This window comes from Cucurbita pepo, chromosome 18 (assembly GCF_057944985.1).
Source record: "Cucurbita pepo subsp. pepo isolate OVF chromosome 18, ASM5794498v1, whole genome shotgun sequence".
In the NCBI taxonomy this organism is placed as follows: Eukaryota; Viridiplantae; Streptophyta; class Magnoliopsida; order Cucurbitales; family Cucurbitaceae; genus Cucurbita; species Cucurbita pepo.
The window spans coordinates 10,004,757-10,027,058 of NC_141815.1; the positions used below are offsets into that span (position 1 = coordinate 10,004,757).

At 38.0% G+C, this 22,302-nt stretch overlaps 3 protein-coding genes, 1 long non-coding RNA gene and 1 pseudogene across 10 annotated transcripts; 4 read left to right on the top strand and 1 right to left on the bottom strand.

Annotated features, from left to right (window-relative positions):
* The first annotated feature begins 104 nt into the window (after nucleotides 1-104).
* LOC111780544 (uncharacterized) lies at nucleotides 105-1,242 on the top strand. The gene is made up of 3 exons (XM_023660970.2): nucleotides 105-511; nucleotides 1,053-1,116; nucleotides 1,231-1,242. The coding sequence occupies exons 1-3, from the start codon at nucleotides 105-107 to the stop codon at nucleotides 1,240-1,242; spliced, it is 483 nt and encodes a 160-aa protein (XP_023516738.2).
* LOC111779912 (transmembrane 9 superfamily member 11 pseudogene) lies at nucleotides 891-3,538 on the top strand (annotated as a pseudogene). Its single transcript, XR_015413885.1, has 2 exons — nucleotides 891-1,116; nucleotides 1,288-3,538. The product of XR_015413885.1 is annotated as a transmembrane 9 superfamily member 11 pseudogene (transcript).
* Nucleotides 3,539-4,710: 1,172 nt separating this feature from the next.
* On the bottom strand, nucleotides 4,711-7,885 carry LOC111780335 (uncharacterized). Of its 3 annotated transcripts, none has more exons than XR_015413887.1 (5): nucleotides 7,747-7,885; nucleotides 6,927-7,173; nucleotides 6,620-6,833; nucleotides 5,392-5,441; nucleotides 4,711-4,977 (listed from the first exon to the last, which is right to left on the bottom strand). It is a non-coding gene; the product is annotated as an uncharacterized LOC111780335 (long non-coding RNA). The 3 variants fall into 3 exon arrangements; XR_002812831.2 differs by lacking the exon at nucleotides 7,747-7,885 and adding an exon at nucleotides 7,254-7,392; XR_015413886.1 differs by lacking the exons at nucleotides 5,392-5,441; nucleotides 7,747-7,885 and adding an exon at nucleotides 7,254-7,392.
* On the top strand, nucleotides 4,984-8,344 carry STP7 (sugar transporter protein 7). Its single transcript, XM_023660706.2, has 4 exons — nucleotides 4,984-6,040; nucleotides 6,499-6,818; nucleotides 6,966-7,592; nucleotides 7,821-8,344. Exons 1-4 carry the CDS (start codon nucleotides 5,896-5,898, stop codon nucleotides 8,259-8,261), a joined length of 1,533 nt encoding a protein of 510 aa, XP_023516474.1. The 5' UTR covers nucleotides 4,984-5,895; the 3' UTR covers nucleotides 8,262-8,344.
* A 457-nt stretch (nucleotides 8,345-8,801) lies between these two features.
* Nucleotides 8,802-22,035, top strand: DCL4 (dicer-like 4). Of its 4 annotated transcripts, none has more exons than XM_023660202.2 (25): nucleotides 8,802-9,653; nucleotides 10,055-10,232; nucleotides 11,220-11,330; nucleotides 11,688-11,828; nucleotides 11,932-12,004; nucleotides 13,343-13,407; nucleotides 14,131-14,274; nucleotides 14,354-14,482; nucleotides 14,958-15,099; nucleotides 15,297-15,393; nucleotides 15,867-16,059; nucleotides 16,311-16,471; nucleotides 16,555-16,761; nucleotides 16,866-17,128; nucleotides 17,204-17,475; nucleotides 17,557-17,990; nucleotides 18,258-18,358; nucleotides 19,103-19,308; nucleotides 19,394-19,603; nucleotides 19,723-20,181; nucleotides 20,259-20,531; nucleotides 20,620-20,946; nucleotides 21,027-21,366; nucleotides 21,434-21,548; nucleotides 21,617-22,035. In XM_023660202.2, the coding sequence occupies exons 1-25, from the start codon at nucleotides 9,490-9,492 to the stop codon at nucleotides 21,774-21,776; spliced, it is 4,965 nt and encodes a 1,654-aa protein (XP_023515970.1). In that variant the 5' UTR covers nucleotides 8,802-9,489; the 3' UTR covers nucleotides 21,777-22,035. The 4 variants fall into 4 exon arrangements, with proteins under 4 accessions (XP_023515970.1, XP_023515971.1, XP_086975904.1 ...); XM_023660203.2 differs by having other exon boundaries at nucleotides 19,106-19,308; XM_087119778.1 differs by lacking the exons at nucleotides 8,802-9,653; nucleotides 10,055-10,232; nucleotides 11,220-11,330; nucleotides 11,688-11,828; nucleotides 13,343-13,407 and having other exon boundaries at nucleotides 11,955-12,004.
* Nucleotides 22,036-22,302: the final 267 nt, after the last annotated feature.

Sequence of the window (22,302 nt, forward strand, 5' to 3'; positions counted from 1 at the left end):
CCATTTATTCGCCTTCCCTTCAATGGCTTCTTCAAACCCAATATCTGAACAGACCTCTCCATCCCCACAATCACTTTACTTGGAACCTCTGCCCTCTCTCTTCCATGGCGACCCATCCAACCAGACCACAAGAACAGGATGACCTTCAGGACATCGACGAGGCCATTCCTTCAAATGGGTGTGGCGGCTGTTTTCGGCTATTCGGGTTTGGGTTTGGGTTTGGGTTCAATCGGAACGGTAATTACGAAGGTAGAAGTCTTCTGCAGCAGCAAGAGGGATGGGAAGAGGAGTCTTGGATGGTGAGGAAATTGAAGAAGCTGAAGGATGTTTCAGAAATGGTGGGTGCACCCAGATGGAAGAACTTCATCAGAAAAATGGGTGGCTTTTTTAAGAGGAAAAAACAGAGGAAAAACAGGTTTCAGTATGACCCTGAAAGCTATGCTCTCAATTTCGACGACGGTTTCGATGGGGAAGACGACGATCATCATCCTCCAATTGCCTTTTCTACGAGGTTTTCTATTCCTTTGGCTTCAAGTGATTGTTGATGGAAATATACCTTGAAATGGGAATCCTTTCCCGTTTCTAAAATGGGATTAACAGAAATGGGATTTGTTAGTGTACATATACCTAACCAATTTGAATATAATTTAACTAATTAAGACATGTTCTCCTATATCGGGCGAGCGAGAGTTTGAATCTTAATATGAAAATATTTTCGTTCACATCTAAATCACCCGGGTTTATTAATTAATTTAAATAAAACGTAATTAAATTAGTTTTCATTAATATTAAAATTATTTAAATGATTCACACACAATTATATTTATTTAATTTATTGAAAGTTAACATGGAGGATGAAAAGTGAATATCTACAAGTAGGGGTTTTAGAATTTGGAGGGGACATAATGGTCATTTGGAGGGATTGGCCACGACTTCTAGACTTCGCCCTCACCAGTCACCGTTGCATAAACACGCCGGGAAAGATCCAAATCCTTCTCGCATTGCAATACTGAATTTTCAACTATTTCTCGATTTGAGAACTCGTGGTATAGGCAGCTACAGCCGCGAATTTCCTTCCTCCGCCGGAGATCGTCCTTCCAGTTTTCTATGTCTAAGGTCAGTGAAGTTCGTTCTTTCGTTCGTTCCTGGATTTTCATCTCTTATTCTCTTATTTCATGTTGGAAATTATATGTTATGTGAATTTCCTTGTTTGGTTTTCGGTGAAATTAGGAGATGGCGTAATTTTTTTACTGTTCTGTTATCTACTTTTTGATGTGATTCTTCTAGATCTGACTCTAATCGAGCTCGTACTCTTCAACAATGGAGTTTTGGGGTGGATTTAGGGTCTGGGTTTTAACCGTGTGCTTGATATTTCAACCTGGATATGGGTTTTATCTTCCGGGGAGTTACCCTCTCAAACATGTTGTGGGCGATGAATTGTCGGTGAAGGTTAATTCCATAACCTCGATCGATACTGAAATGCCATTTAGCTATTATAGTTTGCCGTTTTGCAAACCTCAAGGGGGCGTTAAGGATAGTGCTGAAAATCTTGGTGAGGTTCTTATGGGGGATCGGATTGAGAATTCGCCATATCTGTTTAAGATGTATAAGAATCAGACAGATGTGTTCTTGTGTCAGACAGATCCATTGACTGATGATCAGTTTAAGATCTTAAAGGAGAGGATTGATGAGATGTATCAGGTGAACTTGATCCTGGACAATTTACCGGCAATCCGGTATACCAAGAAAGAAGGATATCCATTGCGTTGGACAGGATACCCTGTAGGAATCAATCTCAAGGGCTCCTACTATGTCTTTAACCATTTGAAATTTAAGGTTCTTGTTCACAAATACGAGGAGACGAACGTTGCGAGCATAATGGGAACGGGTGATGCTGCAGGTGTGATCCCAACAGTCAATAAACAGGAACTAGATGTTCCAGGATATATGGTTGTTGGATTTGAGGTTGTACCCTGCAGCCCTTTGCACAATGTGGACTTAGTTAAGAACTTAAAGATGTATGAAAAGTATCCAAATCCTGTTCCATGTGACCCTGCTAGTGTGTCAATGCAAATTAAGAAAGGCCAATCTATAGTGTTCACGTATGAGGTTACGTTTGAAGAGAGTGACATCAAGTGGCCATCTCGATGGGATGCTTATTTGAAGATGGAGGGTTCAAAAGTTCATTGGTTTTCAATCTTGAACTCTTTAATGGTGATAACGTTTCTTGCCGGTATTGTTCTTGTAATTTTCTTGAGGACTGTTAGACGAGATCTTACACGTTATGAGGAGCTTGACAAGGAGGCTCAAGCGCAGATGAACGAGGAGTTATCTGGTTGGAAGCTTGTTGTGGGGGATGTTTTCCGTGCTCCAGCCAATCCTGCACTTTTGTGTATAATGGTTGGTGATGGGGTTCAGCTTCTAGGGATGGGAATTGTGACCATATTGTTTGCTGCTCTTGGGTTCATGTCCCCAGCATCCCGTGGAACGCTTATTACAGGTATGCTATTTTTCTATATGATTCTCGGTGTTGCAGCAGGTTATGTCGCTGTACGTCTTTGGAGAACGATTTGTTGTGGTGACCACAGAGGATGGGTTTCAGTCTCATGGAAGGCTGCTTGTTTCTTCCCAGGCATTGCCTTTCTAATTCTTACCATACTGAATTTTCTATTATGGGGTAGTCAAAGCACGGGAGCGATTCCATTTTCGCTCTTCGTTATCCTACTTTTGCTGTGGTTCTGTATATCAGTCCCTCTTACTCTTGTTGGTGGGTATTTTGGTGCCAAGGCACCTCACATTGAGTATCCTGTTAGAACCAACCAAATCCCACGGGAAATTCCGCCCCAGAAATACCCGTCATGGCTTTTAGTCCTAGGCGCTGGCACACTTCCTTTCGGCACCTTGTTCATCGAACTCTTCTTTATCATGTCTAGCCTCTGGATGGGTCGTGTCTATTACGTTTTCGGGTTTCTCTTCATAGTGCTAGTGCTTCTTGTTGTCGTGTGTGCTGAGGTATCCCTGGTTCTAACCTATATGCATCTATGCGTGGAAGACTGGAAATGGTGGTGGAAGTCTTTCTTTGCTTCTGGTTCAGTTGCCTTATACATCTTCTTGTACTCGATTAACTATCTCATCTTCGATCTCAAGAGCTTGAGCGGACCCGTCTCAGCCACTCTCTACCTTGGGTATTCACTCTTCATGGTTCTTGCAATCATGTTCACAACTGGAACGGTTGGATTCCTCTCGTCGTTCTGGTTCGTGCATTACTTGTTCTCTTCTGTGAAGCTGGACTGAGTAATCCCATCATGCCCAAAATCCAGAAACCATTAAGAAGTGCAGCAGTGTTCGAGGAGCAAAGACTGTAAGTTCTTGGCAGATGTTCTATCTTGTATTAGTCTTGTTTTTTACATTCAAATCCAGCATGGATATCTAGATAATCTAGCAGCAGTACTTGGTCAAAAGTTTTGCTTCCTCTTATTTCATGAACCTGAGTTTATTTACAGCTTTTGTTATAGAAAAGAACAAAATTAGTTCATTATTGGTGGATGTTGAAGAACCTTTTTGTGAGATCCCATGTCGGTTGGGGAGGGGAACGAAATAGTTTTTATTATAAGAGTGTAGAAACCTCTTCCTTGTAAACGCATTTTTAAAATCTTGAGGGGAAGCAAGAAAAGTATCTACTAGCGGTAGGTTTATGCCGTTACACTTTTAGTCGATAAGAATCCATCAAACCTAGGACGTAGGACTCTTCCCAAGTCCTTTTGAGGTGCGTGTGGACACGAATCAATGAAGAAGGAATCAATGAAGAAGGTTCGCATTGGAATTCGGTCCACTTGAAAATTTGAAAAACATCATTCATCAATAATCACAACTTTTTTCTTTTCTTTTCTTCTTTTTTTTTGCTTTTACCAAAAGTTTTTTCCTTTATTGAATGATGTGATATTTTAATGAAATTCAAAATAAGCATTTTTGTTATTATTTGTTTTTAAAAAGAAAATCAATTACCACAAAATAATCAAATATTTTCAACTCAAAATTTTAACCTATGTTATTTTAGGTTAATGAATTTCTCTAAGTTCTCTAATTTCCTCATATTCTATTTTGCCTGTTTGTATAAGTTATGTCTTCCTTCTTTATCTTTAATTTTAAAATTTGAAGTCACTTTCATGCATATTTCATCTTTATGACAATAATTTATCGGAGACAAAGGAAAGGTGGAGTAAATAAATTATATTAGACATTTAAGAAAAAAATAATTAATAAATTATATGTTTATAAAATAGAACTTATTTTAAACTAGTAGGAGAGGACATAATTATCTATAGCACAAGTTAGCCACTATTCCACTTATTCTTTCTTATACCAAGCATGTTCGTGCGTCAAGTCAACGGGTATACTCAACATTGTTGTCAAGAAAATAATTAAGAAATAATTGGAGATAAATGATGACATTTTTTTATTGTTTTATTTTTGTAATGATCTCAGGAAAGAAAATGAACCTATGTCAATTACTATTGAACTATGCTTACATTGATAAAGAAATGCAGACGCGACTTAATTAGTCAGGTTAAAAAAACTCATAGATAATAATCTAAAATTCATAGATATAAAATCCAAGAAATAAATAAATACAAAGTTAAAAAAAACCAAATTTAATTGATAAAGTTAGTATCTTAATTTGGGAATGAATTTAAGAAAATAATGCACACATTAAACAAAAGTATCGACTTGAATATAGTTCAAGTAGTTAAAATATAATTTATTATTGGGGAAGTTTTAAAGCAAGTCCAATTCAAGTTTTGACAAAAGAGACTGAATGACAATCATATGCAACTAAGACATCGAGATAATCAATGCATCCAAGTGGAGCTTCGCTCATAACTTACAAAATGGTGAGGCCAACTCAGAAAGACGGGGGCTCTTTTCCCATAAACGACCTTTTCTCTATATATTCACATCACAAAGCTTTAACCAGCCCTGCAAAAGGAGAATTGTCATTGAAAGTTTTGCTATATCAGGCAGATAATATCTAAAAAAGGAAATGATATACTATTTATAATTGAAACTTTTAACAATAAAACTTCTCCCAAATGTTTGCTTTGTGTGGTTTCATAGTGGACGATGAACAAATTTAATTTTATTGACATACGGAAAGGTTTAGAAAAATGGTTTTGAAAACTTAACTTTCTAAACCATGAACAGATAACAATTTTGTTTCCAAGAACAATTAAAAGCCACTTTCATTTGAGTAATTTTAGGTAAACAAAAAACAAAATTCTTGTAAAAAAACGGTTTTAAACAAAGAAGTGAGATAATAAACAGCTCGATCTCCCTCTTGATGTTTGGGGCACTGCCTGTTGAGGGAAAAAGATACTAAGCTACAAAACATACCGATCTATCAACCGAACAGGGGAGATTATTCGGTGTCAGTCAAGTGAAACCTCCATGATCCAAGCAAGAAGATGAGCCAATCAAATCAAAACAAACAAGTCATCATAGGTAATTAATGCAAATTTTGACTACTGAACTTGTAACAAATACAACGCAACTGCCGTACGTATGAAACTCCCATCTTGAAATATCTAAACAATAAAGATAGAAAGAGAAGAAAAAACAAATTTAGCCTAAGTTTATAATTGCCAAAAAATTTAAAGGAAAATGATGACTAAGACAGAGACTTAATTTCCCTTGACCAAAATATTTAAAGTTTGGTTTCCCATCCTTTCCTTCCCTATATAGTTGAATATGGGCGGATCTCTTTCTCACCCATCAATAATCTGAAGAAATCCCCGAAGGGTTAGAATAGAAACAGATAAAATAATTGTTCACGCGTTGAGGATTGAAGCTTGAACTGAGGAAGCAGAGAAATTTGTTGGGAGGGGAAGGTCTGTGAAGATGGCAGGTGGGTCTTTTGCTCCAGCAGGAGTGGCCAAGGAGAGAGCAGAGCAGTACAAAGGAAGAGTTACGCCTTATGTGGTTATTGCTTGTCTTGTGGCTGCTGTTGGTGGCTCAATTTTTGGTTATGACATTGGAATTTCAGGTACTTCCTGTTTTCTGTATTGAGCTTCATATCCAATCTCTCTTTAATTGTCTCAAGAACAAATTAGGATCTCCAAGATTATCTTGGCCTGTTCCTTTTTCCTGGTTTCCAAGTTTTTTTTATGGGTTGGGGGGGTTTGTCGGTGGGGCACGACTATGGAGGAGAAAAGTTGGATGTCAGAAGGAATTTCAAAGCTTACATCTAATTATCCAGCAAAAGACTACAAAAAGTTTTGAGTTTCTAGCAGCACAGTGATTTAGCTAATTTACAGGAAGTTAGCATTAATCAATCAGGGATTAAACAGATCACAAAACTTATCTATCTCAACTTTGAGAGGTGATGGTGCTAAAGCACCATTTTTATGATTTTTCTCTGCATCAAAATAATATAAAACTCCATAGGGGCTGAATAAGTGAAGTGAAGGAACCTTTTGAAATGTGAACTTTATGATCCAACAGGTGGGGTGACATCGATGAATCCCTTCCTTGAAAAATTCTTTCCATCGGTGTACAGAAACAAGATGCGTGCACATGAAAACAATTACTGCAAGTACAATAATCAAGGGCTTGCAGCATTTACCTCATCGCTATATCTTGCTGGATTAGTTTCCTCATTGGTGGCCTCTCCCATCACCCAGAACTATGGGCGCCGTGCAAGCATAGTCTGCGGTGGAATTAGCTTTCTTGTTGGGGCAACTCTAAATGCTGCCGCCGTCAATCTTGAAATGCTCATCCTAGGAAGAATTATGCTTGGTGTAGGCATTGGCTTTGGGAATCAGGTAAGGATCCTGCACCTGAAAATTAAGAGAATGGACTACCTTACATGCTTAAACACCTCCATTTTCTATCATTTAAGGTACTTTGTCTAGAGAGGAATTCATTTTCACCTCAATTCCTAATGCATTAATGCTTGTTTGTTCTTAAAGGCAGTTCCACTCTACTTATCAGAGATGGCACCAACACACCTTCGAGGAGGCCTGAACATGATGTTTCAGCTGGCAACTACTCTTGGGATCTTCACGGCAAACATGATCAATTATGGGACACAGAAGCTTGACCCATGGGGATGGAGGCTCTCCCTGGGTTTGGCTGCATTTCCAGCTTTGTTGATGACAGTGGGAGGCTTACTTCTACCTGAGACACCAAACAGTTTAATGGAGAGGGGAGCAAAAGAAAAAGGAAGAAAAATCCTAGAGAAAATTAGAGGAACAAACGATGTGAATGCAGAGTATGAAGACATTCTAGAAGCAAGTGAATTTGCTAATTCCATCAAACATCCTTTTAGAAACATCTTTAGAAGGAGCAACCGACCACAGTTGGTCATGGCATTCTTCATGCCAACATTTCAGATTCTCACAGGCATAAATTCAATTCTATTTTATGCTCCAGTGTTGTTTCAGAGCATGGGGTTTGGTGGAGATGCAGCTCTCTACTCCTCAGCCTTGACAGGAGCAGTTCTAGCATCTTCAACTTTGATTTCGATAGCGACCGTCGACAGATTAGGCCGAAGAGTACTGCTAATTTCAGGAGGAATACAAATGATAACATGCCAGGCAAGATTTCATCACATTTCATTAAAATTTGAAACAGCCCTATTCTTTGATCTGAAATGCTGGTGAATTGACATCTTATTATCACATAGTATTTCGTACTCGGTTGAAAAAAAAGAAAAGAAAAAATGAGACGAATGAGAGATTCTTCACTTACACATCAATAGAAGAGACGGAAGTCCTGAAAACACTCCAAAATTTTAACTATTAACTTCTCATGTGAATAAACAGGTCGTTGTCGCCATTATCCTGGGGGTGAAATTCGGCAACAATGAGGAGCTATCAAAAGGATTCTCGATCTTGGTGGTGATAGTGATTTGTCTATTCGTTCTGGCGTTCGGATGGTCATGGGGGCCACTAGGTTGGACAATACCTAGCGAGATATTCCCTCTAGAAACACGATCGGCAGGACAAAGCATCACAGTAGCAGTGAACCTTCTCTTCACTTTCATAATCGCACAGTCATTTCTTTCCCTCCTCTGCGCTTTGAAGTACGGAATCTTCCTGTTCTTCGCTGGTTGGATCACTGTGATGACGGTGTTCGTTTACATATTCCTTCCCGAAACGAAAGGAGTTCCCATTGAAGAGATGATCCTGATATGGAGGAAGCACTGGTTCTGGAAGAACGTAATGCCTGCAAATCCAGGCGATGACCAAAGCAACACCATGTAATTCCCTTTCAAATTATTATAAATTAAGACCGGTGTAATATTAAAATTTTAATTAAAAAAAATTAATTAGATAGAATATTATATATATATATTTTTTTTGTTATGGTTGTCCGATGAAAGTCCCACATCGCCTGATTTAAGAAATGATCATGAGTTTATAATCTCGAAATACTATCCTCAATGGTATGATATATTTTGGGAGGCTCAAAACAAAGCCACGAGAACTAATATATATATATATTTTTAATTAATAAAAAGTATATAAGAATATCTAAACATAATATATCAATCTCGAAATTATTTTAATTAGTTTATTAAAATTTTGAACTATTTATATATATATATATATATATATATATATATATATATATAATTAAAAAATATAGGTAAATAAAAGCTAATTTTTTTATTTAAAAATAAAAAATATATGGATTAAAATGAAATTTAGGTTTATTGTGATAGATTTGGGGAGGAAAAAAAAATAGAAATTAAATATTGAAATTCCCAATTTATTAATAGGGTTAAAATTGTCTTTTCCTGACTGTATAGTCCCCGCCCAGACCCTACAAAATCGGCGGTTCCCGGCGCGCCACGGAGAAAGAAACGGCGACGACCAGAGCATGAACTTACAAGAAACGGCACACAAAGAACCAGAACTTTACCGACGACTCAAAGCGACTTTCTTATTTATTAACCAAAAGCAGATTGACTTTTACGACATTTATTTCCACGAAAGAGACACTCGCGAACAAGCAAGGGAGGTTACAGTACCAACGCGACAGAGCAGTTTCCTGTTCGGAACAGAACAGAGTTTCCAAGAATTTCGATGAACAAATTCCACGGTTTGCTTTCGAATCGCGTCTCCTTGTTCATTAAGGCATGTTCGAGTTAGATTCACCTCCATTGATAAGAGGCCCATAATTCCACTCCACGGAGGCGATAGCTTCGTAAGGGAAGGCACTTAACTTGCCCATCAAGTTTGGAGTGATTGTATAGACTTTCTGCTTCCTGGGTTTTGCTTGTTAGTCTTCTTAAACAACTGGGGTCCCACTCATTGTACGGATATTCGTGTGCCCATCGAAGGACCAAGGCATCATTTGCTTAAAGAAGCACGTAGCGTAGTGTTTTTCATTTTTCCTCCTCATTCTGCTGTGCTCTGCTTATTACAGTATCTGACAAAGTTCATTCAGCTCTGCGATATTTAATTTCTACCTGGAGTTGGGTTTAGGATGCCTGATGGAGAGACCAATTCTACGACTGCCGATAGCGTCAATTTTCAGCCCACTAGCTCTGCGTCGGTCGAGAGATTTATGGGTCTGTCTCCGGTGGATGATCAGGGAGCGGGTTCAAGTATAAGAACATCAGGCAAAGATCCAAGGAGAATCGCAAGGAAGTAAGTCATTTCATGTCCTCTTGTACGGTTATAGAGTTTTAGTGCATTTGTTTGGCTGTGTTCTGAACACGAGAGTTACTGTGGATTTTTCAGTGACAATGTCGTACATAGAATTTAGAATTTTTTTTAATGTTTACATTTTTTATTCATAGGAAACGATTATCAACTATCAACTACGTTTCTAATGCTTTCCTAAGTACAAACTGATTGTTAATTTAACGTTCTAAGTGATGAATTTGTTGTATAGTTGAAGTTCATATTTACGTATCTCATTCTTTAACTTCACATTTTGTGTTTTTCCGAATAATTGCCCAGTGAAACGTTTGTCTGAAGGTCATGATCACTGCTACGAACTGAAAAAGTTGTTGAGACATTATTTTGTCATCGTTCTTTTTATGTAGATATCAATTGGAGCTATGCGAGAAAGCTTTGGAAGAGAATATCATTGTTTATCTTGGGACAGGCTGTGGGAAGACTCACATTGCTATACTTCTGATATACGAGATGGGCCACTTAATCAGGAGGCCCCAGAAGGGTATCTGTGTTTTTCTGGCTCCTACCGTTGCTTTAGTTCAGCAGGTGTTGAAACTTGAAATTATGCAGAAGTTTATTGGTTGTTGTTTATCTGTCCATATTTATTGTTCTTTTCTGTGGGAATAAATTGTTACACTTCTATCTTTGCCTTGTTGAAACCTTTCGTAATAGTAGGGTGAGGCGTTGATCTCTTTTACCCGTTGGCTCTAATTTTTATTGGTTTGATTTGCACTCTGATCTCTGTGCTTGAAATGGGCTTTGAAGTTGTTTTGTCGAAGTTCAACCAATTACGTCCATGTGTTACATTGATGTCAATAAAAGAGTGAGAAAATTTCATCCACGTGAAAGTTGGCCCTTTGAACCTTATAACACTTGGGGTAAGCTAAGTGCCAGACTGCAACTAAGCAATTCAAAACTAGTATAGAAGTTCGTAACTTACATAAAAACAACCATGTAGTAAGGATATGTCTTATAACGTTTCATCACGTGACTGCATCAAATGGATTAGGTTCTAGTTTGCTTCTTTATTAAATAGCTGGGTACAAATGAAAATCCGAATGAGGAAATAGCTATGTTTCTCAATAGGGTCAGAGAAACAAACTATGGTTTAGCGACGCCTTTGACTTTCTCAGAGAGTGAATGCCAGGCAAGATTCAATAATAGTTGGATCGACAACAAGTATAGCTAATAAGTTCTAGCTCCTACATCCTAATATAGGCGATTATTCTTTTACCTTTGTCTTTGATTATCAACAACGAACCGTTCCTTGTTTTTTTTGTCGATACCTAGAGCTTCCTTTTTTTTTTCTGTTTGCTGAACAAAACATATATACTTTGGCTATATCTACAATCATATTGGACTATATAAACAGTTACTCATAAAGTTACTTTCTGCATAATAATTGCTTCTTAACGTCAAGAATCTATTTGCTTATATAAATGATTATAGAATTCAATACTTTTATCAATTTCTGCACGAGTGGTTCCAAAGCTCAATGTAAAGGCTTTTTTCTGTTGGTTATCGCATTGGTAGCAAGCAAAAGTTATAGAAGATTCTATAGATTTCAAGGTCAAGGTCTACTGTGGAGGTTCCAAATGCTTGAATAGCCATTATGATTGGGAAAGGGAGATGGAAGAATATGAGGTGACTATCTATTTTAATTGTTCCTCTTAATATATCTACGATAGTTGCATCTTTAGCAAAATGGCCTTCTCTAATCAGCCCTATATGCATGGTATTTCTTCTTGAGATTGGAACATTAAAAAAGAATATGGTTAACTTGTTACATTACGGACATTTTAATATGAACCAAAAAAATTCAATTATGTTTTGTTTTAATGTTAATGTCATTGCATTGAAGACAGTGAGAAGAGGCTGAAAATAACTATTTTCAGAGATCATTTACCTCAATAGAATTGGATACTTTTGAATGCATAAGGAAAAAGTTTTCTTTAGTTACTTCTCCATCTCATATACATCTATTGGCTTGATCTTATGCAGGTTTTTGTCATGACCCCTGAAATATTACTGCGTAATTTACACCACTGCTATATCAAGATGGAGTTTGTTGAACTTCTAATATTTGATGAATGCCATCATGCCCAAGTCAAAAGTGACCATTCTTATGCAGAAATCATGAGAGTAAGGAATTCTATATGTGTAAAGTATTTGGGTCAGATGGGCTTACATCTTTCCTGATGGCCACTTAATTTCTTAATGTAATTTATTTCTACCTCTTATATAGGTGTTTTATAAAGCAAATGAGCATAAACGTCCCCGGATATTTGGCATGACTGCATCTCCAGTTGTAGGAAAAGGTATCTCCTTATATTAACATTTGAATTTCCATTAGGTTGGGAGCCTATTCTTGGGTTCTATCGGTTTATTTTCCTAAGTAGACATTATCTTATTTTAGTTTTAAAAACCGCAAAGGTTCTTAAATTGGTACCGCTGTGAATGCTTGGAATTTTTTTATCATAAAGATGTCCATGCATTACAGTATGTTCTTAGTACAAGTACAGGATTCTTGAACTACCAGGTTTTAGTTCATAGGATCTGGTGTCAGCAATTTTTGTTTTTTCAGTGCTTCTATTTCATGTCTTATGTATATTATCCAGATTGTTGCAATTTGTAAATGATATTATTTTCTTTTCCTTAGATCCGTTTTCTCTAATTTGAAAAGGGTTTTTGGTCTCTGAGTTGTTTTCGGGTTCAAAACTTAAATGGCCAATATCCTGGTGGGTCAAGTGTGATCCTTAACTAGCAGATGGTGGGCTGTGAGGTTGTTTTATTACACTTTAGGCATTCCGGTTTGTTCATGTTGGCTTTTGGTCTTGTTCTTTCTGGAATCTACTCATGATCAAAGTTGAGAACCATCTTTTTTCTGCAAGAAGTCTTTCTCAAGAGGGAAGGCTCGTTTATTTTTTATGGAAGTGGGGAGGCTAATTTTGATCCAACCTCAGTTAAGTGGAATTCCTCTATAATTTATCTCTGTTGTAAGTTGCCCAGCTTGTTTTGTTGCATTTTAGAAAAAGCCTTTGAAAGGTTATTTTTTGGGAAGGATGTGTTGAGGATTATTGGGAGTGAGTCCCACGTTGGTTAATTTAGTGATCTGGGTTTATAAGTGAGGAATACTATCTCCATTGGTATGAGGCCTTTTGAGGAAAGCCCAAAGCAAAACCATGAGAGTTTATGCTCAAAGTGGACAATATCATACAATTGTGGAGAGTCGTGATTCCTAACATGGTATCAGAGTCATGCCCTAAACGGAGCCATGACAATAGAATCCTCAAATATCGAACAAAGAATTGTGAGCCTGGAAGGTGTAGTCAAAAGTAGAAAGTGTCGAACAAATGGTGTACTTTGTTCGAGGGCTCCAAAGAAAAGAGTTGAGCTTCGATTAAGGGGAGGTTATTCGAGAGCTCCATAAGTCTCAAGGGAGGCTTATTGTGGAGAGTCTTGATTCCTAACAGGATGGAGGAAGGGGCCCTTCTTTCTATAGAGAGAGAACCTTGCCGATCATTTTGAGTGGAGTAAGCATTATTCCAAATAAACTTTTTGCTTGGGATATTTTCTACTTGATTGCAGATGACATGTCTTGGTTTTGCTTGCGAGTTTGTTTTACTCAGATCTTTCTTCTACTTCTACTAATTCAGGTGCTTGCAATCAGCAAAATTTATCCAAGAGCATCAATAGTCTTGAGAAGTTACTTGATGCAAAGGTGGGTTGTGGAGCAACCTTTGTATATTTTAATCAGGAACTCTGGATGGAGTTATTCTTTTGGATCGAAACCCTTTTCTGGAGTTAGGTTTGAACTCCCTTTGTTCGGGCTTGTTTATTTTATTCTTGTATATTCTTCATTTTTCTCCTTAAAAGTGCTGTTTCATACCCAAAAAAGAAAAAAAAACCAGGAACACTGGAGTTGTTATTATTTTGATAAGGAGACAGTAATTTTCATATAGAAAATCGTAAATACTACAGTGTAGTAAATGAATCCAAAAAAAATAATTACAATGTAAGGTCAGAAAAAATTCCACTTGTGTAAAATAAACGAAGGTTAATCAAGTGGACATCTTTTTCTTTAAAAAAGAACATTTCCAAGGAATCAAGGATTCATAGATCAAGCACAGTTCTGTGCAGTTCTCGTTTCACGTGTCAAACTTAAAAACTAATCCCATTGGAATAGTAAGTTTCCTCAAAACACCTAAAATTTGAGCAAACATAGATTTGAAATAACAAGTTCCAATCAAACATTTTCCAAAAAATTTCTTATATGATCAGTTTTGGATTTCTCCTGGGCATATGAACTTATATTACCCTGATGCAGTACTACAGTATTAGAACTGTTCATAAAGTCTAAGGGGAAAAAAAACTATGCTTTGTGTTTAAATTTAGTGGATGGTTGAGCATGATGTAAAAATAGAAATTGACCTTCCTTTCGTAGGTTTATTCAGTTGAAGATAGGGAAGAACTGGAAGCGTTTGTGTCATCACCGCGTTTTAAAATCTATTATTATGGTCCTGTTGCAACTGGGTCGTCTAGCTCATTTATGACTTACTGTTGCCCACTTGAGGACGTGAAATGCCAGGTATTTCGGCAATTAATCTTTGTAACAACTTCGTTATCGAGATAGAGTTTCACTTCTTCCTTTTCTTGGGAGAGAGCAGTGTATAGTGGCTCTTGGTCAGATGAAAGGTGAACACGAAGGTCTGCTGGCCACCAAGAAACTGTTGTGCAGGATGCACAAAAATATCATATTTTGTTTGGAAAACCTTGGTGTTTGGGGGGCATTGCAGGTAAAACTTTTCAGCACCTCACTGCCTTCTTATTTCTCTATTTTGTTATACATATATTTCCTGTACTCGATGTTTGTGTTAACTTTTTGTTTGTTTGTTTGTTTTTTTGGGAGGAGCTTATAGAAAGAGGTTAAAAAGCTATATCTATAATAGAAGTTCTATTTTACTTCTTCGTTTTTGGTGAGATGGGGGTAGCAAATCTACATTGCTTTAGTAGACAACTTTTTACTCAAATTCACATATTTCTTTCCTTTGTCCTTGTTGGGGACGGGAGGCGGGTGATGGAACGAAAGAGACTAACGTGAAGTTTTCTATGGGGGTATAAATAAGGTTCATCTTTCGATATCTAACAAAATGATGAGTGATTCTTTATGGAAATTTTCTGTTGATCCTTTTCTGTTCGTTTGACGCATACAATTTTATCTGTCTTCATGTTAGCTTTACTTATTTATTCTTTTCTTATCTGTTTTCTTAGGCCAGTAAAATTCTCTTAAGTGAAGATAACTCTGAGCGAAGTGAATTGATAGAGGCAGCAGAGGCAAACCCAAAACATGACTCCATAAGTGATAGATATCTTAATCAAGCTGCTGAAATTTTCGCATCCGGTTGCAAGATAGGTACTTCAAATTTCTTTTGGAGCAAATTAGATTTTGGTTCCTCTCTGATTTATAGCTATTATTCTCATTCTTTTGATCTTATGCTCCATTCTACAATTCGGTGGACCGGTACTGTCAACACTAATATATCATGACGACATTTGTGCTCCCTTAACTGAGATATTTGCGGCTTCTTTTTTCTTTTTCCCTTTCTGTAGATGCTGGGGTGTCGGATATGTTAAATGTTGATATTTTGAAAGAGCCATGTTTCTCAAAGAAGCTTTTACGGCTTATTGGAATTCTTTCTTCCTTCAGGTTAGAATTGAAATCTTTTACTGTCTACCATTACTTTTATGCTTTATTATTGTCTTTGTGGAAGTGAGAGGATTGCACGACTATGCGAGAATTGTACTCTCCCTCAAAAAAGAAAGAGAGAGAGATGTAACCCCCTTTTGGAATATATATAAAGACCCAAGTAGGTTGAAGAGAATTGGAGAACAGTCGCTGCTCATTTGCAGAACATATATGTATCGAGGTTGTTACGTTGAATATCGATTATTATGTGTTACAAAGGGATTTTGTTTATGAACAAATTTGTATACTGTAATGTTATTGATAACACAACCTGTAGCTTCGTACGTATATACACAAGTATAAGGAGGTGGCTGGATCTTCCTGGCAGATCTGCACAGCTTATGTCTTTTGCATATCTTTGATTTGTATTCAAGAAAGTGGATTTCTTGGAAAGCTTGCTAAAACATGCTATTTTCTTTGTTTTGTCATTTCAGGCATCGACCCAACATGAAGTGTATAATTTTTGTGAATAGAATAGTTATAGCTAGGTCCTTGTCGTACATACTTCAGAACCTTAAATTTCTGGCATATTGGAAGTGTGATTTTCTCGTCGGAGTCCACTCAAAGTTGAGGAGCATGTCAAGGAAGACCATGAACCATATTCTTACAAAATTCCGATCTGGGGAGGTACGTTGTCACGCACCCAACTAGTTGATTGAAAATTAAATCATCAATTCAGTTGATTCAGTATGTCCTTGACTCTCTGATTATGAATCTCCTCTACCACCTTAGTACACTAATGACTTTTATGATAAAATTCAACTCTTTGGAGTTCAAAAATAATCATAAACTAATTGAGTATGTAGGAAGCTAATGGTTATTTTGAACTTCAAAGAGTTGAATTTTATGATTAATCCTTGTGGCTAATTGCTTGGCAGCTAAACCTTTTGATTGCAACAAAGGTTGGTGAAGAAGGGCTTGATATTCAGACCTGCTGTCTTGTGATACGATTTGATCTTCCTGAAACAGTGTCTAGCTTTATACAATCAAGAGGTCGAGCGCGAATGCCTCAGTCTGAATATGCCTTCCTTGTTGATAGGTCCTGTTCTTATCTTTATTTAAATTACAACCAATTATTTTTTCATAAGATTCTTTAGTTGATCAAATTCTTCTATTTCTCAGTGGAAATGAAAAGGAGCTAGGGTTGATAGATGAGTTTCATAAAGATGAAAAACGGATGAACAGAGAAATTTCTTCTCGCTCATCCATTGAGACATTTGATGGTCATGAAGAAAGCATCTATAGAGTGGTTTCAACTGGTGCATCTGTCACTTCTGGAAGAAGTATATCTTTACTACATGAATATTGCTCAAAACTTCCACACGACACGTAAGCGAAGCTTTCTCTAACACATTCAATTACTTTAATTTCATCTAGTGGGCTTAATTTATCTTAATAATATATAATCTTTCATGATATTCTTGTACAAACAGGTACTTCGACCCCAAGCCGAAGTTTTTCTATTGTGATGATTTAGGAGGAACTATATGTCATGCAATTCTGCCCTCCAATGCACCTATTCCCCAAATTGTCAGCAGACCACAGCCTGCTGGGGTTGCTGCTAAAAAGGATGCCTGTCTAAAAGCTGTAGAGGAATTGCATAAACTTGGTGCTCTCAGTGACTATCTCTTGCCCATGAGAGACAATGCCAATGAAGGGGAATTAGAACTTGACTCTGATTCTGACAGCTCCGAAGGTTTACTTGAGTAACTCCCTGATTTTTAACTTTATTTTTATGGGTCTTGGTTGATATTTGTGAGCATGGTTGCAGATGAGACTTCGCGACGGGAGCTTCATGAGATGATATCTCCTGCTGCTTTCAAAGAGTCTTGGACTGGCTTTGGATATGTTATTCTTTACTGTTACCATATTAAATTTACTCCAAATCCTGAAGATAGGATCTACAAAGAATTTGGGTTATTTGTGAAGGCACCACTTCCCCAGGAGGCTGTGAGAATGGACCTTGAGCTTCATCTTGCACATGGAAGATCTGTAAAGGTAAATTTGATGCCATCAAGGGTCGTCGAGCTTTTGGAGAATGAGGTAAATGGTTCATCTACTGACTCTGGATTAAATTGTTCTCTTATAATTTTCAAATTTACCCTATGTACCTATGCTTTTCAGATTACCCAGGCCGAGTGTTTTCAGGAGATGTTTCTTAAGGTCATTTTAGACAGATCAGAATTTGTTCACGACTACATTCCATTGAGAAATAATGTCTCTAGATCTATTTCATCGACATCTTACTTGTTGCTTCCTGTGATTGTCCACGATAATGAGGGATCGGTTTTCATAGATTGGAAAGTTATTAGAAGATGTTTATCCTCCCAGATTTTCCAGAATCATGCATGCTCTATCGTCAAAGAAACTGCTTCCTCGGATACCCATTTGATGCTTTATGATGGCCGTAGAAGGTCGAGCGATATCGAGAATAGTTTAGTGTACGTCCCCTACAAGCGTGAATTCTTTTTTGTTACTAACATTGTGAGGAGGAAGAATGGATACAGCCAATACAAGGACTCAGGGTCCTTGAGTCATTTTGAGCATTTAAAGACCAGGTAGGTTTCTATGCAGTACCTTGGTTCTCTTTAATTTACTCTAATATTCCTATCGTTGGATGAAAGTGTCCCACATTGGTTAATTTAGGGAATGATCATGGGTTTATAATCAAAGAATACACTCTCCATTGGCATGAGGCCTTTTGGGGAAGCCCAAAGCAAAGCATTGTGGAGAGTCATATTCGTCTAACACCTATAACACCTATATCTTTATTAATGCTTATTTGTATTACATTTATAAATTTTCTGTATGAATGTTGTGATCAGGTTTGGCATTCATCTTAAATACCCTGAGCAGCCTCTTCTTTGTGCAAAACCCCTATTCAGTTTGCACAACTTGCTACATAATAGAAAGCAGAAAGATTCTGGTAATGTTCTTAGTTCTTTTGCTACTTATACTATAATTTTAGATTAAGTTTGCTGGATACAGGTGCTGGAAGAGTCGGATCGAGTTTTCATTTCTGTAATTACTTCGACATCTTTTGTGTGAGATCCCCAATCGGTTGGGGAGGAGAACGAAACACCCTTTATAAGGGTGTGTGAACCTCTCTCTAGCCGACACGTTTTAAAAACCTTGAGGGGAAGCCCGAAAGGGAAAGCCCAAAGAGGACAATGTCTGCTAGCAGTGGACTTGGGTCGTTACAAATGGTATCAAAGCCAGACACTGGGTGATGTACCGGCGAGGAGGCTGTTCCCCGAAAGGGGTAGACACGAGGCGGTGTGCCAGCAAGGACACTGGGTCCCGAATGGGGTGGATTTGGTGGGGCCCCACATCGATTGTAGAAAGGAACGAGTGCCAGTGAGGACTCTGGGCCCTGAAGGGGGGTGGATTGTGAGATCCCACATCGGATGGGGAGGAGAACGAAACACCCTTTATGAGGGTGTGGAAACCTCTCTCTAGCAAACGTGTTTTAAAAAACCTTGAGGGGAAGCCCAAAGAGGACAATATCTGCTAGCGGTGGACTTGGGTCGTTACATTTTGTTTCGTTGTTCAGTCAATACTCAATATTAAAGTTTCTTTTTAATACTTCGCCTGCAGTATACGAGTAACTTTGATAGTCATACTTGCTACATAATGATTTCCAATTTACAAGGTCTATAACTTGATGCAGAAGCACCTTATCTGGAAGAATATTTTATCGATATCGCTCCCGAGCTTTGTCAATTGAAGATAACTGGATTTTCGAAAGACATTGGGAGCTCTATATCTTTGTTGCCATCAATTATGCATCGTCTAGAAAATTTGCTTGTTGCTATTGAATTGAAGTGTATGCTAGCGGCTGCTTTTCCAGCGGGAGCTGAGGTTACTGCTAACAGAGTGGGTTGCTTTGTCTTGCACTTTGAATTTCTGTACACATTGTGATTCATTTCATGCCTTTAATAGCTATGAGTTTTCTTATTAGATTCTAGAAGCTCTCACCACTGAGAAGTGCCAGGAACGAATTTCCCTGGAAAGGCTTGAAATACTTGGTGACTCTTTCCTTAAATTTGCCGTAGCAAGGTACCTTTTTCTCGCCCACGATAAGTTCGATGAAGGAGAACTTACACGACGACGTTCTTATTTGGTGAAAAATATCAATTTATTCAAGCTAGCAACTAGAAAGAATTTACAGGTATGATATATCCTGAGATTGATCAATAGATGTTGATATCATTTTTGATAGAAGTTGGCATTTGATACCACACATTCAATGGATCATAATATCAGTGCATGTATCATTTCTTGTTTCAGGTATACATACGTGACCAGCCATTTGAACCTAGCCAATTTTATTTACTTGGTCGTCCTTGCCCAAGAATTTGTAACGAGGAAACACGAAACGATATCCATTCTCACGATAATGCAACAAATAATGCAAAAGCTAGTGAGACCAAGTGCAGCAAAGGCCATCACTGGTTACAAAAGAAAACGATCAGCGATGTGGTCGAAGCTCTGGTAGGAGCATTCCTAGTCGACAGTGGCTTCAAAGCTGCAATTGCATTTCTCAAATGGATCGGCATAAAAGTAGAATTCGAAGCTTCGCAGGTTACCAATGCTCTCGTGGCAAGCAAGGCTTACGTCCTACTTGCAGATACTATAAACATTTCTTCCCTTCAAAGCTCATTAGGCCATAAATTTCTCCATAAAGGTCTGCTGCTGCAGGCGCTCGTACATCCGACTTACCACAAGCACGGAGGAGGTTGTTACCAGGTATGAACTTTCTCTTTTTCCACCTCAAATTTGTACTTAACATTGCCATTTTGTTGATCTTTGCTATGGGTTAACAGAGATTAGAGTTTCTTGGGGATGCCGTCCTGGATTACTTGATCATGTCGTATCTATATTCAGCATATCCTAAGCTGAAGCCGGGTCTATTGACGGATTTGAGATCAGTGTTTGTGAGGAACGAAGCTTTTGCCAACGTTGCGGTCGATCGATTCTTCTACAAGTTTCTGCTTTGTGATTCTGCTAGCCTTCAAAGTGATATAAAAAGTTATGTAGACTTCATCAAAGCACCTCCTTCGGAAAGAGATTCACTCGAGCAGCCGAGATGTCCAAAGGTATTAGATATACAATTCAACGACAACATTATGTGGACTACTTTCGTTTGTTCCCTCATTTGAATGCTGCTTCTTACATTGCTTGCAGCCTTTGGGAGACTTGGTGGAGTCTAGTGTTGGGGCTGTTCTTGTTGATACAGGGTTTGATATGAACTATGTCTGGAAGATAATGTTATCATTTCTGGATCCTATCATGAGCTCTTCAGGCTTCCAGCTTAGTCCTATTCGCGACATAATCGAAGTTTGTCAAACTTGTGGCTGGAAACTTCAGTTTAATCCATCGAAAATGGAAAAATATTATTCGGTTGAAGCAGAGGTGAAAGGGGACGACTTTCATGCCACGGCTTCTGCTGTCAACCGTCGAAAGAAAGACGCCGAGAAAATCGCTGCCAACTCTATACTCACGAAGTTGAAGGTGGATATGAGTTTAAATATACATGCCTTTCTATCACATGAATCTATGGTTTTAGCAATTTTCTTAACATTCTGCTGCAGGCTCAAGGATTCATACCTGAGGTCAATTCATTAGAGAAGATTTTAAAGTCGAGCGAGAAGATGAAACCTAAATTGATTGGTTATGATGAAACACCCTCGGTCACGATGGATCGAATCGACGATGGCTTAGAATTTTCTGGTGCAGACTTAGATCCTCGTGTGCACCGTGAAGTTGGGGATTCTCGTCCATTTCGTATTACACGGATGAGTGAAACGCTGGCTTCTTCATCTGGAGCTGCAGGAGAACAGCTGAAGCCTAGCATCCCCCTTGAAGGTCATGATAGTTCAACAGACTTGCAGTCGTTGTCATCGTCGTCATCGTCATCATCGTCATCGTCAGGTAGGCACCGTGGCAGCTACTATTGTTATGCGTTGAATTCTTTTGTAATGCACGGTGGTCTTTTTAGGTCGGTCGGGGAAAACAACGGCAAGATCTCGTCTGTATGAAGTTTGTGCCATAAACCATTGGAATCACCCTTCATTTGACTGCATGAATGAGGAAGGACCAAGCCATTTAAAGATGTAAGTCCTTCCAATCTGGGAATATTCTTAAAAGCAGGAAGTCTGAATATGGTCCAATCTTTTTGCAGGTTCACATACAAGGTTGTGTTGGAGATAGAAGAAGCCCCCAATACGATATTCGAGTTCTTCGGAGCACCACATTTGACGAAGAAGGCGGCAGCGGAGCATGCAGCAGAAGCAGCTCTTTGGTACTTGAAGAAGGAAAGGTACTTGGGTGACACAGATTGATTGATTGATTGATTGATATAGCTTCTTGTAAGTGATGAGTGAAAGGCATTCCCTGTGGATAGCCAATGATGTGCAACTGTAGTAGCATACAACATATGAATAGAGCCATAAAGATTGTACAGAAAAGTTGTCTATTTTATCAACTCTGAGTGGGCACTCTCTAATTTATCCATTTATTCTGCCTTGTAAGATGTAAGTTCTGGACCAACTTTTGGTGTTCCCCATTGTTTGACATTAATATGAAAGCAATTAACCTAAATTGTCCCAAAAAAACCCCTTCTTTTTGTGCAGTTTTTGGTACCGTGGCCTTAGTATCGAATGTCAGACCATCGACTTTTAAAATGGTAACGGATGATATTCAGATGGGTTGGTTTGGAATAAACAATTTTAATCATTGTTTTATGCAGATACTTACAAAGAAAAGGTTATTTCTGTAATTATACCAGCGAGTAACCTTGTTAAGATTTTTGATTTTTTATATTGATAATTTTTTAAAGAAAAAAATGTTATAAAATATTATAAAAAT